The sequence below is a fragment of the Acanthisitta chloris genome, unplaced genomic scaffold (genome assembly GCF_000695815.1).
Source record: "Acanthisitta chloris isolate BGI_N310 unplaced genomic scaffold, ASM69581v1 scaffold9412, whole genome shotgun sequence".
NCBI lineage: Eukaryota > Metazoa > Chordata > Aves > Passeriformes > Acanthisittidae > Acanthisitta > Acanthisitta chloris.
The window spans coordinates 24,316-45,113 of record NW_008660998.1 but is presented as its reverse complement, the minus strand read 5'-3'; the positions used below and the strand labels follow the sequence as shown (position 1 = coordinate 45,113).

Sequence of the window (20,798 nt, the reverse complement as noted above, 5' to 3'; positions counted from 1 at the left end):
AACCAAACATGATTTACTACATAAAAGTATGTTTTAATCTTATACCATAATAAAAAAAAAGGTCTCTAACTATCTTTCTATGGTGCTTATCACATTTTGTTCTGCTACCTTGTAAAATACTGGGCATGTCATCCAGAGATGCTTAATTGGCAGAGCGAGTGCCTGATATGACTGAAATCCAGTTTTTCCTCATTCACGTAGCTGCAGGAGGAATTTCTTAATAGCCTAAGAATTTTCTGAAGTCTGTAAGCTGAGAGAAAACCCTAACCTCTATAACTTGGACCAGGATTGTTAAACAGCCAAACAAAAATCCCCCCCAAATCCCACATCCATCAGGTAGAACATACCAAGCTGTGTCATGGTAAAAAGTGCATGGAAGGAATCGTCCCCCTACCTCCAGTCTGTGGGTTGACTGGCCTTAAACTTGAGCTTGTCATGACAGCTCCTCTCACAGGATTCTGAGCTGGTGGTGCAGGAAGGGGGGTGTAGACCACCTGGTGGTTAGTTGGGGCTCTTGGTATAGGAAGCTTTGGAGCAGTTTGAGTCACTGGCCGATGAGTTACATTCACTGTTGTCGGAGCTGAAAAAGACAGGACACAACTTAGAATTGAATTCCGTAACATGAAGCTATGCACTTATTCCAGAGTACACGTCTCCTTTGGAAAAAAGACTCATCTGAGCCATGGAAAATAAAAACTCTGAGAAATTCTATCTGCTTTTGATAATGCAAGAAAAGTGAAACCAGCCTAAACAAACAGTATTTTCACCTGAAATATTAATGCCAATAATATACAAATTATTAACAGAAAAGATAAATGTAATACCCCCAACAAAGGTCCTGAATGTAAGGCCAGTGGTGGAGAATATAAAACCCACCACCAAAGAGTCATAACAGATCGGTCATAAGACTCTTCCAATGCCAACAATCATCGAGAGAAAAAAGAGAGTAAAATAAAGAAAAATAAAGAGAATCTACATTTATGCTAGAAAGAAAGGGGAAAAATAATCACACTACAGACAAATAACACTTAAGTAGGGATGGAACTTCAGTGTTAGCCTTGCCATTCACTCTGCCAAAAGAATTAACTGCCAAGTGCAGAGGGACAGACCTAGGAGTGATGTTCATAATGTTTTTTCCCTATTACTTAAATAACACAACTGCTACAGGTTTCTTCTCCTTCACTTTTACAAACAACGGTCTGTTTAGTAATTTTCATGACCATCCTTAGCAGGATTTCTTCCTCTCCATGAATTCATTTGATCCTGAATTCTTTCCAAACCAATAGCATTATCTTTCCCTTCTGTTTCACCAGCTTTTAAAACGCCACAAACTGACTAGAATGAAAAGAGTAAGAAGCAACCAAAACATTCTGAATATTCACTTGAAAAGATGAGCACAATGTAGAACAGGCAAAAGTTTAATTGAAGAAAAAAAAGCAGTCACTGCATTCACAGAGTGATGCAAAAGGAAGTTACCTGTAGGTAATATATGTATGGTGGCCTGGGAGGACCCACTGATTGGCACTCCTGGCTGCTGTACAGGACTTGGCTGCAAAGCTGGCAAAGGCTGCAAGGGTCGAGCCAAGGGCTGGGTGGTTATGCTCAGTCCTGGAGCAGCTGTCTGGTTCTGGTTCTGCTTTTGCTTCTTGCCATCTGCTTTAAAAAAAAGTTAGAGAGAATAGCAAACAGAAATTAGAACATCACAGAGTTTTCAAGCAGATCCTCCTCTGCACATTTATAGACCAGTGAGGATATTTCCCAGCATGATGTTTCTTTGACCATTTCATTCTGCAAACAAATCTGCAGAAAATTCATTCAATTCCCCTCACTTTCATCACTGCAGTCTCCTTCCCCTGCCACTCCATCAGGTTTTATTCTACCATGAAGTCTGCATATTTCAGTGTAATTTGGAAACCTGAATTAATGGAACATTATGCCAAAGTCTTTCAAAGTTTCTATTAAAAAAATATCCTAAAGCATTTAAAAGGCCTAAACACTGTGGCACTCAATTCAATTTAGCTCCCTAAATAAATATTGCCTACCATGCTTACATCCTTTTGTGACGTGCTGACTTGCTCCTTCGTTCAATCTGTTAGTCAGCCCTGTTTGTTGCTGTTTTGAATTTTCACACTATTGGCTTCAAAAAGGAGAATCACTTCATTATTTATGGGAAACTTAAAAAAGAACATTTGTTTTCTCACACTGACACACTCCTCAACATGACTTACTGACTTGTGAGAAGTGACAAATAGTGGCTGGCTGTAGTTTAGTATGGCAATATTTTTTCCTGTTTTATTTGTGACAACATAAAATATTCATTAGAATGCATGCCTGTATTTAATTGAGCCTTTGTACAATTTGAACTAAGAAGAATTCAGAAGATTTTGCCTGGATAGGTCACCTAGATTAGAGTAGTAATGGGCAGAGAAGGAACCATAAAGAGCTATAAATCACAAGAGAAAAGAGTAAGTTTTAAGGGCACTCAGTCAAAAAAGATTTGTCCTAATAAAATTCTACATGCAGCAGCCACTAGTTTAGTAAAAGCGCATACAATATAAAGATTGAAATACCTAAATACTAATTTTACTCTTGAGAAAATGTAACAGTATAGTGAAGAACACATTAAAAAACTTTTAATTAAATATACCAACTAGATTTCAAAGCATTAACAACAGGGTTAATGGCAGCACAGCTCAAAATGTTGGGTTTCTTAGCAGTTTGAGACTATTTTGATGGTCTCACCAAGCTGTCTGTAACACCAGCTCCTAACAGCTTGAAGTAGCAGGACCATTCACAAACTACTATATGATTCTATGAAACAGTTACAGAATCACAGAATGATCAAGGCTGGAAGAGACCTTTAAGACCTAGTCCAACCATCAACCTAGCGCCATCATCATCACCCCTAAACCATATCCCCAAATTCAAGACCTCAGAAATAAAACACAGGACCATAATGTCTTTCTGTAGACTGAAGAGCTAAGCTACTTCACTGGAGTCATCTGATGGAGATAGAATTTTCTTTACCTTTTTAATAAGTCTATTAGAGGAGCAGTAAGGGGATGCTCATTTTGAAAACAAAAGGTGAGATATTTCCTACTTTTTCATCAACTAACAGACCTTGTGACTGGTTCAAGCTTCTTTTATTTCCCATGAGTATGAGAAATCCCCACCGTTCAACAAACCATTTGAAGAGATTCCAACAGAGATGCATACATCTCTTTACTCTGAATATTTGCAGACTGATGGACATTTCAGCTACCATTGAACAATTTAAGTGATGTGAGGGCATGCTTAGATATGGCTTAGAAGATCCAACTATTAAAAGCCACACTACTGCTGTAAAAATGTGGTTCAAGTGAAAATCACAGTCTGGACAAATCTGAGAGCTTTTTCAGTTTTGCTTTTGTTTTTCATCTCACATGGAGCAAGTTCATTTATCCCTGACAAATCAAAAGCCCTGCTGAGATTCCAGTTGCTGGAAAGTAGGTCAGGATTGCACCAGTCACAGGAAATGATGAAAGACAACCAACTAGACTTCACTGAAGGAATGAATGGAAATAAATAGCTATGTAAGTAAGTAAGTTTCCTTGTTTTCCAGCAAGGAAAACAGGAAGACTGGGTGCAGAGAAAGCAGATTAACATTTATTAAGGAACAATTCAAATATTAAATGAACACAGTGTCATGTTCGTAACAAATGTGGACCTAGAGGAAACAAAAAAATCTGATTTATTGAAATGAGCATAAAGTGGTAATCATTACTAATAGAGCTGTAAGCAAAACTGCTAATCTAATCCACAAAATGGAAAATAAGAGGGGCTAATTTCCATGTCAGACATTGAGCCTACAATCCTGCAGCTACAGCAGGAAGGAGTTTTAATCAGTATGCTAATTCGTAACTGGTATAGTGGGATGACAGAACAGCAAACATACCATATGCATGTTCAAGAATAATAATAAAAATTATTCAGGAAACTACAGTTTTGTTACTCAGATAAAATAGCTTATAAAATAGAAAAATGATACTGTATTTAATAATTTTTCTTACAAAAAGATAACTAAATAAGTGGAACATAGAGCTGTGTTCAAGAATACACTTAGGTATCTTTCTTAGGTCACAAATCCACTTCAGACTAAATCTATTAATTAGTATTCTTATGAAATAATCTGGTGCAGTGTGCTACACAAATATTTTATAGTAAGGACAGAAAGGTCCAAAGTACTTTCTTGCAAACAGAGAAGTATGTAGATCACTCTTTGATAGAGGGCTGACAACTGTTCTGAACAGAAATTAATAGCATGATTCTCAAAAGTTACACATTTTCATTAACTTTTGCACACATCCGAAGGTGTTATTAGATAATCGTTGCTATTAATATTTAAATACCTTTTACAAGTAACAGAATCAGCTTTACTTCTCATTTGGGTGACAATGCTTTAAAGAAAATAATCAGGATCTGAGTGTTCCCAAGAACACTATGTAAGTGTTGCTCTTCTACTTGAATTAGCATTGAACTAATATTCCTGCAGTAAACACGATAATGCTGGAGGTATTTTCTATCCTGATGTTGTGTACCAATAAATCTAGAACAAAACTAGACCTGCTCCACCTTTGCTGTAAACAAAGTGCACTGATAAAATATTTGGCCAAAGGTATATAGATGCACATGTTTATGCAAAAGCTGTCAGAAATGTACTCTTCCTCTTTTTAACCTGAATTTTACTACCACAGTATGTGAATTATTTCCTGAGAAACTTGCTAAAAATCCTAGTGATTTGTTCTCACTGCATGGTGAAACTTAAGCTTTTATAAGGGTTTTGGTTCCTGTGTTTCTACAGCCTGTATGGAAAACAGTGATTCCTCACACGAACCCTAAACATGAACTAACCTGCATGGCTTCAGACCATCAGTGAGAGTCTCACTTCTGCTCTGCAATGAAGAGACACACAGGAGCTAACCCAGCCTGAAAGTTCCCCACTAACCTTCCTCCTAATGAAAGAAGAATTTTTAAAACCTGACAGCTAAGGGGAAAGAATCTCAGAAGATCCCACTGGAGAAATTTAAAGATACTAAGTCAAGCTCCAACAAAGAAACTGAGGAAGAATTAAGTTACTATACTGTAACGGAGCTACGACTCTGTAGCACTTCAACCTAGAGGAGCATTCTTACAGTCACACGTGCAACCATGGTGTTGGTCTTCTATGGCATTTGTGAGGTGAACATCTACTTATTGCAATCAGGGAGGAAAAAGCTCTACGGAAAATGTTACTTTCGATACAAAATGTTTAGCTGAGAGATACTACAACACTGTGACATGCTACTTTAAAACATACCATAAACCCATTTAGATTTGTTGGGTGTCTTTTACAGAGTACTAGTTAGGAGTGGGGAGGTTAACCTTACCTGACAGACTTCCACAGTCCAAGGGCAACCATCTTTTTTATCTTTTTGAGAACTAACCCTCACAAAGAGATGACAGTGGTAAAAACTTGACAGCCTGAGTCATTCTGCTAGTCAGTTCATCAATTGACAGGATCATCAAAACCCTGGCTGAAAAGGACTTCTTGGTGGCCTTGTAGTCAAATTTCTTGTTGAAGCTGGACTGTAACCAACATTAATTCAAATGACTTGTGGTTTTGCCCTGTTGAATCTTGAGAACATTCAAGAATGGAGTTTCTACTATCCCTCCGTGCTGCACTACAGTGATTTCTTCTCCACTCAAGCTCAACTTGAATCTCCTGAACTTGTAGTTCATGGCCACTGTCTTTAGTATATTACCTGGCACTGCTGATCAGTTGTGCTCCAGCATCTTTCTAACTATCCTCCAAGTAGCTGTAGGCTGTTATTACATTATCTCTCGCTTTGCTCTTTGCCAAATGTGCCATGGTCTGTTGATTTCTTCTTACAGGTCATGTGCTCCAGGCCCCCACCATCCTGATACTATCTTCTGGGCCCTCTCCAGTGCTACCACAACTCTTCTGAGCTCAACGAAGGAGGAGCCAGAACTGGACTCTGGTCTTTCAGCTGTGATCCCACCAGTGTCAATGAGGGGGGATATAGTTACTTAAATAAGAACACACTCTTGGCTCATATTCAACTCACTGTCCACCACGTATCCTCTAATGCTAAGAGAACCAGACTGTCAGCTATCTGAATTACATCATGCTTCCCTAATACTTGTATACCACAGGCACACCATCACATGTGATGTCACCACATTGGTTATAACATCATATGGAAGTGTTCGAGGCCAGGTTGGATGGGGCTTTGAGCAAACTGATCTAGTGGAAGGCATCTCTGCCCCTGGCAGGGGGGTTGGAACTAGATGATCTTTAAGGTACTTTCCAACCCAAACCATTCTATGATTTCTTCCTCACTGAAAGAAATGCTATCACATGCCAATATGATTTCTGCATTTGTGTTAGATAAGTACAGAGTAAGTCACACACACACACAGACTCAAACAGAATCAACCAGGTTGGAAAAGACCTCAAAGATCATCGAGTCCGTCCAATCCTACTGTGGCTGGTCAAGCCATTAAAAATGTTGTGTAGAATTTGATTGCACTAGCTAGAGAAATAGCTACCAAGGTTGCCCAGAGGAATCAAACTTCTTGGTGGCTGCACTTCAGAATGCAATGCAGGGATGCAGGTCTCACTGCCCTTACAGTAGAAAAGGTTTTTTCCTGAGAGGGTGGTGAGACACTGGCACAGGTTGCCCAGGGAAGTGGTGGATGGCCCATATATTACTTGTATACCACAGGCACAACATCACATGTGATGTCACCACATTGGTTATAACATCATATGGAAGTGTTCAAAGCCAGGTTGGATGAGGCCTTGAGCAACCTGGTCTGGTGGAGAGGTGTCCCTACCCATGGCAAGGGGTGGGGACTAGATCATCTGTAAGGTTCATTCCATCCCCAAAATTCTATGACACGCATTTGGGACTAGATCATCTGTAAGGTTCATGCCATCTCCAAAATTCTATGACATGCATTTAGAGACAACATAGAATGAAAATTATCTCCAATAGTAGATATATAATCTCTTCAGTCAAGATAACAGCACAATACAGTCTTAAGTACAGACCATTGTTACTTCTCTGAAGTACTATAGTTGTTCACTATTCCAAAGCTAATTACAATTAGACCTGTCCACATTTACACAAGACCTATAAAAAATAAATTTATTCTTTTAAGAGCCAAAGTGCATCCAAACTGCCAAGGCATATAAGAGCACAACTACATTTACTCTGATCTCTGCATACAGTCCCAAAGCAAACAACAGATTTATATCTAGTCTTTAAACTCTTGCACATAAATTGCTTGAGTTAAACGAAAGATTAGAAGCTGTAATAATCTAATGCCTGAGTACCAATTGTAGAATTAAAAGGTCTTTAATTAATCAGTAAACAGAAAATTTAAATACATCTAAAAACATCATCAAGAACTCAAACATCTCAAATTACTTCTCAGGCCCAGTGGATTCAAACACAGATAGTGACAATGCTTAAATAAGAAGAAAGGTAAAAATCTTAAAGACAATTTTACAGCAAGTAAAATTCCTTTTATTTAATGCCTATCAGATTTTTTTTAACAACAGTCCTATTTAACTGAAAAAAACAATAAAGAAATACACTAGCAGAAGCAGAAGTTTCTTTTTTTCTGTCATTCATGGGATGAAATACTACTTGTAGCTCAATTACCCCTGCAGCTAGCAAAATATTTTTCACCCACCTTGAGAAGAGCCATCATCTTCTTCATCCAGTGTAAGATCAATGACACCTCCTGAATCACTTCCTGTGACCTTCCCGCTCTGAAAGACAAAACTCCTTCATTTTGCAAAAGCAAATCCAGGGAACACAGGCGGAAAAGGGACACAAATTAAACATTCAGAAGGAGAGGTCTCAGAATTGACACTTATTAGAAAGGAACTGATGAAATGAGCAGGAGGAGGAAATTTCAGAAAAATTTCCCAAGACTTGAAAAGCAAGCAATAACCAAATGACTGCACTGCAGTATCAAACCCCAGATGACTAGTAGCATATTGTTTTTTTAAAAGTAAACACATAACAATTTGCTGTTATTTCAAGTATGAGTCTAACATTTTAATCCAGTTGTAATCTGTGCTTTCCTCTGCAGTACTGTAACCTTTTGACAGAACAGTCACCAGGACAATGTGTTACTCACGTTGAGACAGCTTAGCCTACAAGCCTAGAAAGACAATGGCTTCACAATAAGATGATAAGAAAACTACCCTGGAACCTCTATTTGCCTATAAAACACATCAAAAAGCCATCAGGAAACTCCAATTGTATCCAGCTTTTTAAAGTAATTTCATTACCGTATTCTCATTCATTATCATAAGTTCTAGCATTCTATTTTTCTACATATGAAGATATTTGTAACCATCCTTTTAGGAAGGATAAAAGGATCTTTAAGCTATTGTGAAAGCTAAATGTTGTAACAAAAAAGCCCTAGTGGACCATCAAACAAGATTTATCTTCTGGATCAATTACTGTCCCTTGGCTGTTCAGGCTGGAGGGACCACCACTATTTTCCCTTAGGTGATGAAAAAAATATGGGGGTCCTATATATTTCTGTGCTTTTACATATACTTTCTAGAAAAAAAACACTTAAATGATATTAATTTCTAGTTCCTTACGCTTGGTGTAAAAATCAATTGTGGCTTTTTTTTGTTGTTATTGTCGACTTGTTTTGTGGAAGAGATGATCATTTACTGTTGGACTGAACTGCTACTGACTTATGGATTAGAGTAAACTAGGTTCCTTTGGACAGACAAAGGGTTACAAGAGCACCATAATTATCAAAAAATCTCTGAACAATTAACATGGAAAAAGGACAAAAGTTCTAACTCCTACATGGTCCACACAAATGCCAACATGATACAGCTTAGCAAGATTGGAGATATTTCTGTGCTGTCAGATGGGGACAAAAGCACAAAGCCTAAGCATCAAGGTTATCTGCTCTATGACCTTTTATTTGGGTAAAACTAAGCCTTTAAGGAGGTCCTAAAGACAATTCTCACACAGGCAAGGCTTTGAGGAGAGGCAGACGAGGTATCATGATTGCCACATGCAAACAAAATGCTGCCATTGATGAAATTCTGCTAATAAACTACATGATACACAATTTGAGATCTAACTACTTATGTTCACAGGTGATTTAGAGATCTCTATATGGACTTGTATCTTTGCTACACATAGAGAAACATTTCAGAATCAACTGTGGAATTCTGTTGAGTGGTTTCTATTTAAAATACCCATTTGAAGCGGAAGATAAATATTAAAATAATCAATGATAAACTGATTAGCATAAAGTCAAGAGGAATTTCATTCCAACTTGATGACCTTCCCAGTCAACCATGTATATTCTGAACTATGGCATTCTCTGCCAGGAAAAAGCATATTGAAAAATGGAAAGGGAGATTTATAAAGAACTGGAGAAAGAAAAAAAGAAACCAGCTATCACCAAGCTCTTAATTTCTTCCCACTATAAAATACGAAGTAATTTCCTTTCAATTCTTCCTCTGCAAGGAAATTAAAATCCTTAGAAAAACACTCTGTATGACAGCTAACTGTTTTGAAGCCCTACTTGACTGTGGCAATGGAGAAAGTTCTTTGAACTTCCAAGTCAGCAAGTGCCACAGAATGTATTTCTTTGTTTTGGTGTGTATGGAAGGCCAAAATCTTGAGTTAGTTAAACAGGCAACTATTAAATCCAATCCAAGATGCTGTACTCCACATTCAGCACACCATGAAGTCCTGACTCCCCAGCCTCACCCACTAGTTAGTTCACTGACCATGTATCTCCCTCAAATGAAATTAAGGGGTACAGGAAAATGTTAAGGAAACTTAAAAAACTAAAAATGCTGCACACCGTGTTTCCTACTTAAGGGGGCTTGGTGTAGGCAGGCTATCCCCACACAAAACAGACTGCTCATTATGCCTGCCATAAAATTTTGACTATTTGCAGCATCAAAAGGAAGAGAAGTATCCATTTCTATATCCTGCAGTGTTGGCACACAGTTTTTAAATACTTGTAGGTATCCCAACTTGATCTCAAATGAAAGGAAATTCAGGAAGAACAGGGAATCAGGTGTTGAAGGCAGGTCCACACTACTCTTCCATGGTAAAATTAAGCATCTCCATGATCTGAGAGAGAAGCTTTGCCACCCTATTCCAGATATTTCTGGAGTATTGTCACCAACAGAATGGCTAAGACCTACAAATGGAACAATGTGGAATCATCCCTGTGAAAAGCAAGTAATAAATGGTTTTCAGAAAATCATGTGCTCAACCAAAGAAGAAAATAAAAACACTCCTTTTGAGTATCAAAACTATTTTACTCAGAAATGATCTCAGTGAAATTTCTGTGGTGCAAGGACTTACGAAAACAGTCAACCATAGCTATGTTTGAGGAAAGGCTAGAGAGAAACAAGTGCTATTGCTTTTGTAAAAAGGAAGAAATGGGATTCTTTGGAGGAGTGTGTAATAATAATGTATATATGTGACATATTACACATTAGTAAACAGAGATTCAGATATGTTGCTCTGAGCAAAATTAGAAACCAGCTCATGAAGGCTTGCAGCCCTGATGAAGGATGAAAGCAAGAGGGAGCCTGACATCAGACTTTGAGTCATGAACGAACTATGTCTGTGTTTATGTCAAAACCTGAAATTTCAGAGAACAAGTCTTTCAGCTCCTAATATCGGATCTCTGTAAGCATTTGGGTACAAGCTGGTAAAGCAGAGAAGAAAGGTCAAAGCTGTCAAATTCTGGTCTACTATCAGTTTTTAGCTACCTCCAAACACAGGAAGCCAACAACCTCAATCTGCTTCAGCTGATCTCTGCAGAAGAGCAAGATGATGCAATCTTACTCATCAGTGCAGGCACACTAGTGAAATAATTAAAACCATTTAATGAGAACCCCATAATGCCTGGTGCTTTAGTTCACATATTGCCTAGCAAGTCTTAGTAACAGAAGATTCAATCACCTCAGAACATCAAACAAACTGAAACAAACAAAATAACCACATCAGCATAAAGTGAGCTGTATCTATTTAAAATGTCACAGTTACAAAAAAACAAACCCAAACTCAAAGCAAACCCAACTAAAGCAAACAAAACCACAACCCCCTAAACTGCCTTTGCATCCTTCCCCAGAACCAGTGCACCAGTGTTCAAACAAACCACAAGTCACACTTAAATCTTATAATTTACAACAGCACCTGGGTAATTTCTAGTAATCAAACAGAAAAAAGTTCACATAGAGACCTGAAAACAGATGTAAACTGCCAAACTTCCTTTTCCATCCCTCTGAACAGCTCATATATCTTAATGTATATGCCTTTAAACTCCAAGTAAGTAGAAATCCTCCAAAATACTGACATTCACACTGCCATTTTGTACTTGTTTTATCCATAGCTGGTAAGCAGGAAGGAGCAACATCACAGACTGAACCATTCAGTTAACCACAAGTGTGTCTGAGCTGCCTTACTTTAAATCTTTCTCTGCTTTTACATGGCAGCCACGAGCACAAGCCTTAACACAAAACAAAGTGAAAAAAATGAATCAAAATGGAATTAAAAATTAAACCTACCCAATCCTACCCTAAAATGTCACTGTTTTAAAGATATATGTGGAAAAATATTTAGAAAGAAGGTAAAAAAATAAAAGACTTTGTCTTTTCCTTCCTAATTTTAATACAGCCACATCTTTATTCTTCAGTTAGTAGGTGAACTTCCATTTGCTGTTAAGGTGTTCTGCATAAAAGCAATGAGTCCTGTAACTGAACATTTCATACTGAAGTCTAATGCAGATCCAGCCCAAGAAGACACATGCAACTTGGAGCTGAAACACAAAACATGAGGTGAAGTGGGGCAAGAGGACTGCAAGGTATGACTAAGAGCAGAAATTCAGGTGAAAAAAGGAAGCAGAAGGAAGAAAAAAGGCAGTGGGGAAAAGAAAATAACAAGTCAAGCAGCAACTGAGCATGCACCGCAAGTCTGGGAGGATGGGCTAAGTGTATTGTAAAGTTACTTCACTATTCTCATTCAGTACTGTTTTTCCTGAAACAGATCACCAAGGAGAAAGCACTTCACATTCATAATCTCGATCTGTTTCAAAAAGTGTATTCTTTAAAGGAAATCTTGTCAAATTGGAGCCCCTCTGCCCCAGCTTCTTCAGTTTGCAAAGTCATGTCCACACCTGCCAATATGGAACTCTGTGCATGCCAAAGCGCTGGGCAAGAATCTCACTTGGCAAGTATGAAGGAAAAGTATTTTAATGGCAAGCACATAATTTGTCAAAACAGCAACTGAAAGACCCTAGAAGAAAGGGCAAAACTGAAGGAGTAAATACCCATCCCTTTCAAATGTCTGAGTCAAACCTGTTAAGTCCTGAAACAGATGCTGCCATAACCTCTTCTAAACACCTCTCAATCAGTTCAATGGAAGCCATTTATAATGCGTGTGGAAAGTAAAACAATGAAAAGAATGTAAAAAATAAAATGCAACTAATCAGATTTGTGTCTATTTCTGACTTTGTATTAGAAATTGGTATTTCTAAGTGTTCTTCTAGCTGCAAAACTACTACTTCTACTAGCTTGAAAGTGATCTGTAGTACTGATTTTTCTGAGTAAAATTTTCAGATTTTTTTTACCATGAAAAACACTAGAAACAGACTTTGTTTTAATTACTGATGTAAAATCTCTAGTAATATTTCAGTAATTACACTTCAGGGTTTTCTACAACGGATCAGTAAGTTACCTATACTCACAATTTCATGCATTTTCCACTGCATATACATAGACAACATAACACTACAACATAACCACTAGGCTTTTGAAGAATTAAAAGTACTGAGAAACATACACTGACAAGTAAGATATACTTATGGGGAGAAATACTAGGAAAGGCAGCAATTATACAGTTTTCCTTGAGCAAGAAAAGAATTATACATCAAATTCCTAGAACCAATGCCACAACAGACAGTACAGAAACTTACAAAAAATATGTATATAGTAGAAAAAGGAGTTTTAGAGGTAATAAAAATCCTGAAACCTGTCAAAAATGCATAGTGAACAGGCTCACCTGAATCTGAAGTCACAGTTAAGATTTGCAATAAACCCAATGCAAATGTTTTATAATTAAGAACTTAAGATTAAATATTTAACTTTTAAAGTTACAAAGTTTCTTAAATTCTTAAGATAAACTTAAGAACTTAAGATAAACTTAAGAACTTAAGAATTACAAAAATTTCCTTCTTTTGGAAGATTGCAATGGTATCCCATAGCCACTGACTGCAATATCTAATAATTAATCTAGACACCAGTAAATTAATAAAGGGGAATGAGAAAGGAATCAGCCTCGCAATAAAGTGAAGGACCAACTCTGGTGTTCAAGTGATTCTGAAGCAGTTTCCTTATCTGCCTCTAGAGAAGTAGGGACATGGACAAAGGCTACTATCATTGTATGTTTTTCCACATGCTGAGACCATTTCACCCTTGTAAAATACACTGTAGTGGGAGAAAGAACATCACCGTAGCTTTGCCATCTAGCACCTTTTTCAGATTATTAGTGCTGCAAATTAGGTTGATTCATCATTTGCAATTTTGCAAAGAAAAGAGGAAAAATAGTGGTGAAGGTGTGTAAAAAAGCTATTCCAATTCCACAAGGAAAACAAACACAAGAAAGGAGATGGAATTTAAAGGCCAAAGCACATAAGGTAGACATGATGTTGAGAAAAGGAAGTGTCTCCCAGCATAACTACAATTGTGAAATTTAACACAGAACAGCATGTACACATCAGTGGCAAACTACTGGATATATATACATACACAACATCACGGCATATGTACATCAGTGGCAAACTACTGTAGAAACTGGAAAAGAAACCTCTAAAATTCAAATTGAACAGCAAATGTTACCTGATCCATCATTTTGTGTAACAGCACACACACACATGCCAACATGCACATGTACTGTACCACATGAAAAACCAAAAGCTACATGTTGGTTATTTTGGAGAGAGTTCTAAAGATGCATTTCTTTATTGACATATGATACATATGATTTAAAAAGTTTTGGTATTATATAACGCCACAGTTCAGTTCATCATAGAGATAACAATGCTACTCATTGTAATGCCACCTGCTTTTCATAAAGGAACATTTCAGTATGTAAGAGTGAAAAACTATGGGGGGAAATTGCAACAATGAAAAAATACATTGCAAAATAAAAAAAAACAGGGTAGTGAAGATCAAAGTTCTGAAGATTACGTGTGGCACATTGACACAGTGCAGACAATTTTATTCTAACAGTTTCTGTGGTAACAAACCAGAAAAAATTCTGGAGGTTGTAAAACAGACAATCCATGAAGGTAAGAGTGAAAAACTATGGGGGGAAATTGCAACAATGAAAAAATACATTGCAAAATAAAAAAAAACAGGGTAGTGAAGATCAAAGTTCTGAAGATTACGTGTGGCACATTGACACAGTGCAGACAATTTTATTCTAACAGTTTCTGTGGTAACAAACCAGAAAAAATTCTGGAGGTTGTAAAACAGACAATCCATGAAGCATCACACCAACCATACATACTAAGGCGTTATATAATAGCAAAATCAATCTTAAATTATGGGGAGTGATGTTAAAATCTGTTTTGCGAATGGGGTGCATGGAGGGGCTACTGATACTGAGTTGGTGTGCATAATTATAAGGTCATTATTACATTTTTAATCATCCATAAACAGAAGTACAGATTTCAAGCACAGACTAAGCAGTTGTGAAAATGACTTTTTTCTGAGCATATTTCAGTCACCACCTGCTGCAATATCAGACTTATCACCCCTTGACAGTTATTTTTCCCAACACAACAACTCCCACAAATTGAAGTAATTATTCCAGCCTTGCAAAGATGTCATGAAAATCTACTTGACCAGGCACCAAATAGATTTGTCATCTCTTACCAAGATAAAAATGAAAATGACAATACAATAAAGTGAGCAGTTTACTGAGATCACAGTTCACACAAACAAAATTGCACAGGGCTGCAATACATGTTTTGATAGTGTGTAGTTGCATACTTGTATAATACTCCAGTACTTTTAACAGACATTTTATGCATTGCATTCACAAGATTGCTATGTTCCCCTTACCCTTAACTGGTACTGTGCAACTCTTCCTACACAACAAGAACAATGCAAGCATGGAAAAAATGAATAACCAGTCACAGTAACCCCTTTGTATTATATATCCTCTCATTTCTTTGGTTCTAAGAGCAGACATTGGCTTGGCCACCCCTACTAACAAGAACCACAAATAAGAGACTGATTGGCAGAAAAGCTCTTTTTAGACACTAGACATCATAATTTCGACTGAGAGTTATAGAGAAACAACTGATGCAATGCTTAAAGTGTTTTCCTGCTGCTGTGATTTTGGCTTTCCCTCATCAAGCAGTTAAAAGGGTATATAATAGAGTCCTACGTGCTACGTGTGCACACATGTCTCTTTACTGGTTTTTACTCTTTAAAGGTGAAACATCTACCTTGTTTCCCCGAAGCTCACCAAGAGTTTCTCAGTGGTGGTATCATGTGGGATGGCCACCTTGGATGGCAGAAGACCATCTCATCAAATAGTAAATATATTGATAGCACTTTTAGGATTAGTTTAATGCAGCTTTTAAAAGCCATGTCTGGAGTAATGACAAATCTGTTAGATTGCTTTGTCTCGATTTTTTTGGTCCCAAATGACAAACTTGAGCCTACAATACCCAAGTATCTTTACTCATTAAAAGTTGCCCTCAGTAACTGGGGGTGGTTTAGGTAACACAGATATGGTTGCAGGGAAAGACAAATCACTTCAGAAGTCATACAAGAATGGATTCACTTTCATTTTGTTCCTTACAATAGCCATCCAATTCAGCTATGTGACGTCCTGTTGGGAACTTTTCAATGATTTTTCAAACTGTCCTCCTGCTACCATCTTCATAATATAGATTTCTAATTAGTCTCAGGCAAAGGTTCCACCTCACAGGTGAGAGCTAGTTGCATTTTAAACAGCACAAACAACCCCAGGGTCAGTGACAAAAGTCAAATAGCCCATGTTACATCTATAATTATATATGTTTATTTTCAGTGACAAAACCATGAAATGCAAGGAAACATATTCATCAGTAATGCTTCAACAATGCAGAATTAATACCTGCTTATAAATTGTAAGCTGACATAGCCACTTTCCTCACATCATTTTGCAAGAGACATTCACAAAGTTTGTTACACGTTGCAAAGTAAAGGGATAGAAGTTATAAATGTACTTTATTAACATTTTACCATTTCCAATAGTCAGCAAAACAGTTTAAATTAAACTGCAGTTCAACCAAACAAATCAAGGTATGTCAGAAACAATGGGAAATGGATAGGACACTGGTGGAGTTTTATTTTATAAACTAATATTAGCTGAACAGTGAAATGCACAGATGAAATTCAGACTGAAGAAAAGATTTACTCCATAAGGGGATAAGGTGCACCTGGAGTAGGGAACAGGAAAGAAAAGACTATTCGCCTGATCTGGTGTTTTAATAAATATAACACAATCACTCTTGGAGATTGACTTATGCCAGCCATTTCAAACACATCCAACCCCATTCAAATTTCTTTACTGTTACTTCATGTTACAACATAATAAATGCTACTTTCATAGATTCTTCAGTATACCATAGCTATATGTATATATTATATATAATATATATAAATCCTGTATCTACAACTGGGATTAATACTAAAATACTTTAAAACCATTTAAAAGATTTGTTAAATAATTAAAATTGCCTTTGCTTCTGTAACAATAATATTTACCTCAATACCTTAAAAGTGCTTGTCATGTCTACAGAAATGTAATTCTAGGACCCGAGGCACCGGAACGGCCATTGGCAACACGACTGGGACTGAATCACAGCCCTTAAATTTCTGTGCATGCAGGAAAATGCTGAAGATGAAAGACTAATACAAACATAGCAAGACGCCCCCTCCCATGTCCCTGTGGCCACTCCTTTTGGAGCAAGAAGCAGAGGAAGGCCGAAAAAGTAGAAACAGTCATACAGCAAAATTGTATGCCCAAGCTGCTTACTGAAAGCTTTGACTACACTGACCTAAAGAGCAACTATTGAGAAGCTGTACAGTCCAGGATAACCACATGTACCAGACTAAAACCACAACAAACACATTAAATTTCAATGTATCCTTCCAATGCTTTCAGGTATTTGACACTGTGCACCACGGAGCTCTTCACAGGGCAAAGAGAAGGTGCACATGGTGAAAAAATTTAACATACTGGAAGATACAGTGACAACTTCATAAAAATAAAACTAAGGTACCTCTTGAAGTAACAGCTGAGATTTCCAAACTTATCAGGAAAACACACAGAAAACAAGTCCTAGATTCACAGCACTATTACCAAAGCTTAATTATGAAAATGAGATGCCAAATTAAATATATGGATGTATTATATAAGGTTCCAGTCATTCCCCACTATTTTCAGAGTCATCTCCACCAAGGGAAATGGAATTTAATCAATGACATGGCAACCAGTATTTTTAAAAAAAATCAGTTTAGTTGACTTAAGTAAGATTAAGTGCTGGATTGTTTTGGCTTTTTTTTTTGCAACTAAGTTGAAATAGTCTCTTTTTAAGAAATGACCTAATTAGAATATTCAAGAGTGACAGATGGTAAACCCCTTTCAAAGAATACTTGTTATATTCAGATTTTAAAAGTGAATTTTAAATGATTAAAAATTTTGTATTAAATTTACAACCAAAGTCTAAATTTAAGTTTAGACAAACTGTACTTAACATGTTGGTTCACCAACAAGGTTCATCTATAATGGAAAAACAATAGGGAAAAAACCAAACACTTATCCTGCTGTTTGAGGTTCCCTGCTGATGCTGCTACTGAGGAGTACAATTCATGTCCATTTCTACAGAATTCATGATGTTCACACACCATAACCTGTACTGCAATGAACAGGATTGACTTGAGATTTGATCTCACAATTTAGAAAAAAAAAAACAAAAAAAGGGAAAGAAAAAAAGTCCTCTGCCTCCCATGTTACTGCACACATAGCCAAAACTGACTTTACAAAAGCAGCAAAACACCAGTTCTGTTTGCCTACATCAGTTTTTCTAGAAACAAAGTATGTGTAGGAAAGATTCATTTAACATTAGGTGGGAGGGGAAACAGGAGAAAGACTTTTCAGTTCTGGAAGGTTAGAAAGATGCTCTATTAATCAGAATCAATTCGAATATTTACAGAAAGCTTAGGGAACAATGACTCCAGCTCTTGTGAAGTAACAATACTTCCAGTTCAAACTAGGGATACCTTTTTTCTTTAAAAAAATAATTCTCTCATGCAAAAAAAAAAGAAGCTAGTAATACTGCAGTCAGCAGCTTTGAAGTAGTAGGTTCAAACTGAAGGTAGTAAGAGGACACTGTACAGTTGGTGCCAACAGAATTAGAATTTAACAAATGAGAATCCAAAAATACCCAATTATGAGGCCAACAGAATGGAAGTCAAGTTAGAAGCCAAAAAATAAATAGTAAGTATCAGAGATATGCCAAGATTGGCCAAAAGAGTCCCTTTTTCTATTTCAGTCACCAACTAGATTCGTGTTAAAGAATGAAGCCATCAGCAATATACTGTTACAGGAAGTCACCTAGACACAGTCAGGACCAGAGCAGGGCATGTGGTCAGTATGAGGGAATGAAAAAGAATCATCCCCTGGCAACATACTTTTCTTGTTTCTGCAGGATAAATGCTCAATGCTAGGATACTGAGGCAGGAGGTATTCTATTTTTTTGGAAAAAGTCATACAAAAATACACACCAATCCTGCTGTGTATTTCAAGTTTCTTCAAATTCTGGCTGAATTAGAAATTCTATGAATCCCTAAAATTTGGAAATCTATGTTACCCTAAAATATCCCAGAATATTTTCTGCATGGTTCTCCTGTATTTTGAGTGCCCTTTGGGTTTTTTTAACCTTTTTTTTTTCTATCCAGCCATTAGAAAGGATTACTTTCTTTACCATTTCTATTTGATTTACTTTAAGCTTAACAAAATGATAATTCCAGATCTATGCTTTCCTTCCTCTAGTCACTGATGTCCTAAGTTAATGCTGCAACTGAGGAAGTACAGGACTGTGCAGAAGTAATTTTTATATTAACAATTATATCTAATCAACTATCTTACTCATTACAATACTGTAATGTTACACTGTGTTACTGTGACTGTAAATATAATACGTAATGTGAATATAGAACTTTTAAAACGTTTTAATCTTTTAACTTGACCCATCTGAAAATGGAGCACTGTGCTGGTCTTCTTACACTGTGGAAAACTGATGCAGTAAGTATGAATAATCTACCCAAGGCCACAAAGGTAAATGTTATCAGCCAAGATAAAAACTCCGAAGTTCAGGCATTGAGTCCTCTGTGCCAACTATAGCAGTATCTATACTGACTGTACACTGTAACAGAGTGATAAATCTCACCCAATATTTGAAAGCCTATCCCAGCAAGGAAGTTCCCCACAGAATTAAGAGTTTATCATGGTCAATTTGTCATTTCAGCTGGGATTTTTTTCTATTTTGTCCATTGCTGAGCAACATAAACACTTCCAGTGAAGTACTTAGTGTGATAAACTGTGTGTGCAGTGTGTGTGTATGGAGTATGTCTGTACACACATTTGAAAAGGACAAAGCAATTCTTATTTCATTGAGTTAATACAATGGAAAGCAGTTTTAAATGCTATGCTGTTTCTTCTTCCAAAGTGCACCCACCATAATTTGTGATTCTATGACCAGTTTTCCGCTTTTATTTACAGGAAGTTCTCTAGATTTGTCAGAATCTCTGAAGAAAATTACTATTCACATCCACTATCTTCAGAATTTCTAACTTGCAAAAATCTATTGAAAATGTAATGACAGGATCAGTTTACTACACTGAACTAATCTGAAGAAGTTAAACCCAAAAATAATACTTGGATAGGGTTCAATGGGGAAGAACAGTTTGTGCTTCCTGTGAAGTACACTATACTGACAAAGACTATACTGCAAAGATGATGCAAAATGTTTTGAAGGGGTAGGTGAGAGGAAATACAAAAAAACCTCACAAAAGTTAAGCACAGAGACAACACTTCAACCGTAATTACCTGCCACAAGGAACAGATCTGTTCTCAGCTCTTTTGAGAATGTTTTCCCATTTCATACACAACTGAAGAGATCCCAATTTTAATACCAGTGTATCAAATAGTGTCTTTGTAGAACAGAATGACTGAAATCTTAAGCCAAAAGGAAAAGGAAAGATCTGCAATGTAAATCTGTAGCTGACAAACAAAATCAATTTAGAAGAACGTTTACCAAAAGAAAAAATAAAGGCACAATCCTCTGCTACATCTGATAACATTTTAAACAGAGAGGGCTAGGGTGGTCAAGCAATTCCAGGTGTTTTCATGCATATGTACATATTTGTAGTGTATCTGTCTATTTCATTCAGCTTCTGCTTTCTCAGTGCTCTTCAGTAATCAAGTATTTGATTTGTAAGATGCTACATTAGTGCCAGCAGGCACAAAATGGTATGATAAATACACTCTTCACAAAATGTAAAAGCTACGCTCTTAGTGAAGAAAGCATAGCTGTTCAGCTAAGTGGAAATGAATATCACCCTTCCAGTTTTCAAAAATAGCTCTCCTCAGCCACTTAGAGAATCCCAGCTGCCACAA

The 20,798-nt window shown here is 36.9% G+C and overlaps 1 protein-coding gene across 1 annotated transcript in view; it reads right to left on the bottom strand.

The window, feature by feature from the left end:
- ATF7IP (activating transcription factor 7 interacting protein) overlaps positions 1-20,798 on the bottom strand; it is a 45,528-nt gene that overhangs the window by 5,475 nt on the left and 19,255 nt on the right. Inside the window, exons 10-12 of the mRNA XM_009070052.1 lie at positions 7,741-7,819; positions 1,477-1,656; positions 395-580 (exon numbers count right to left, since the gene is read on the bottom strand). Of these exons, the coding sequence (XP_009068300.1) occupies positions 395-580; positions 1,477-1,656; positions 7,741-7,819 (445 nt within the window). The remainder of the gene's footprint in view (positions 1-394; positions 581-1,476; positions 1,657-7,740; positions 7,820-20,798) is intronic.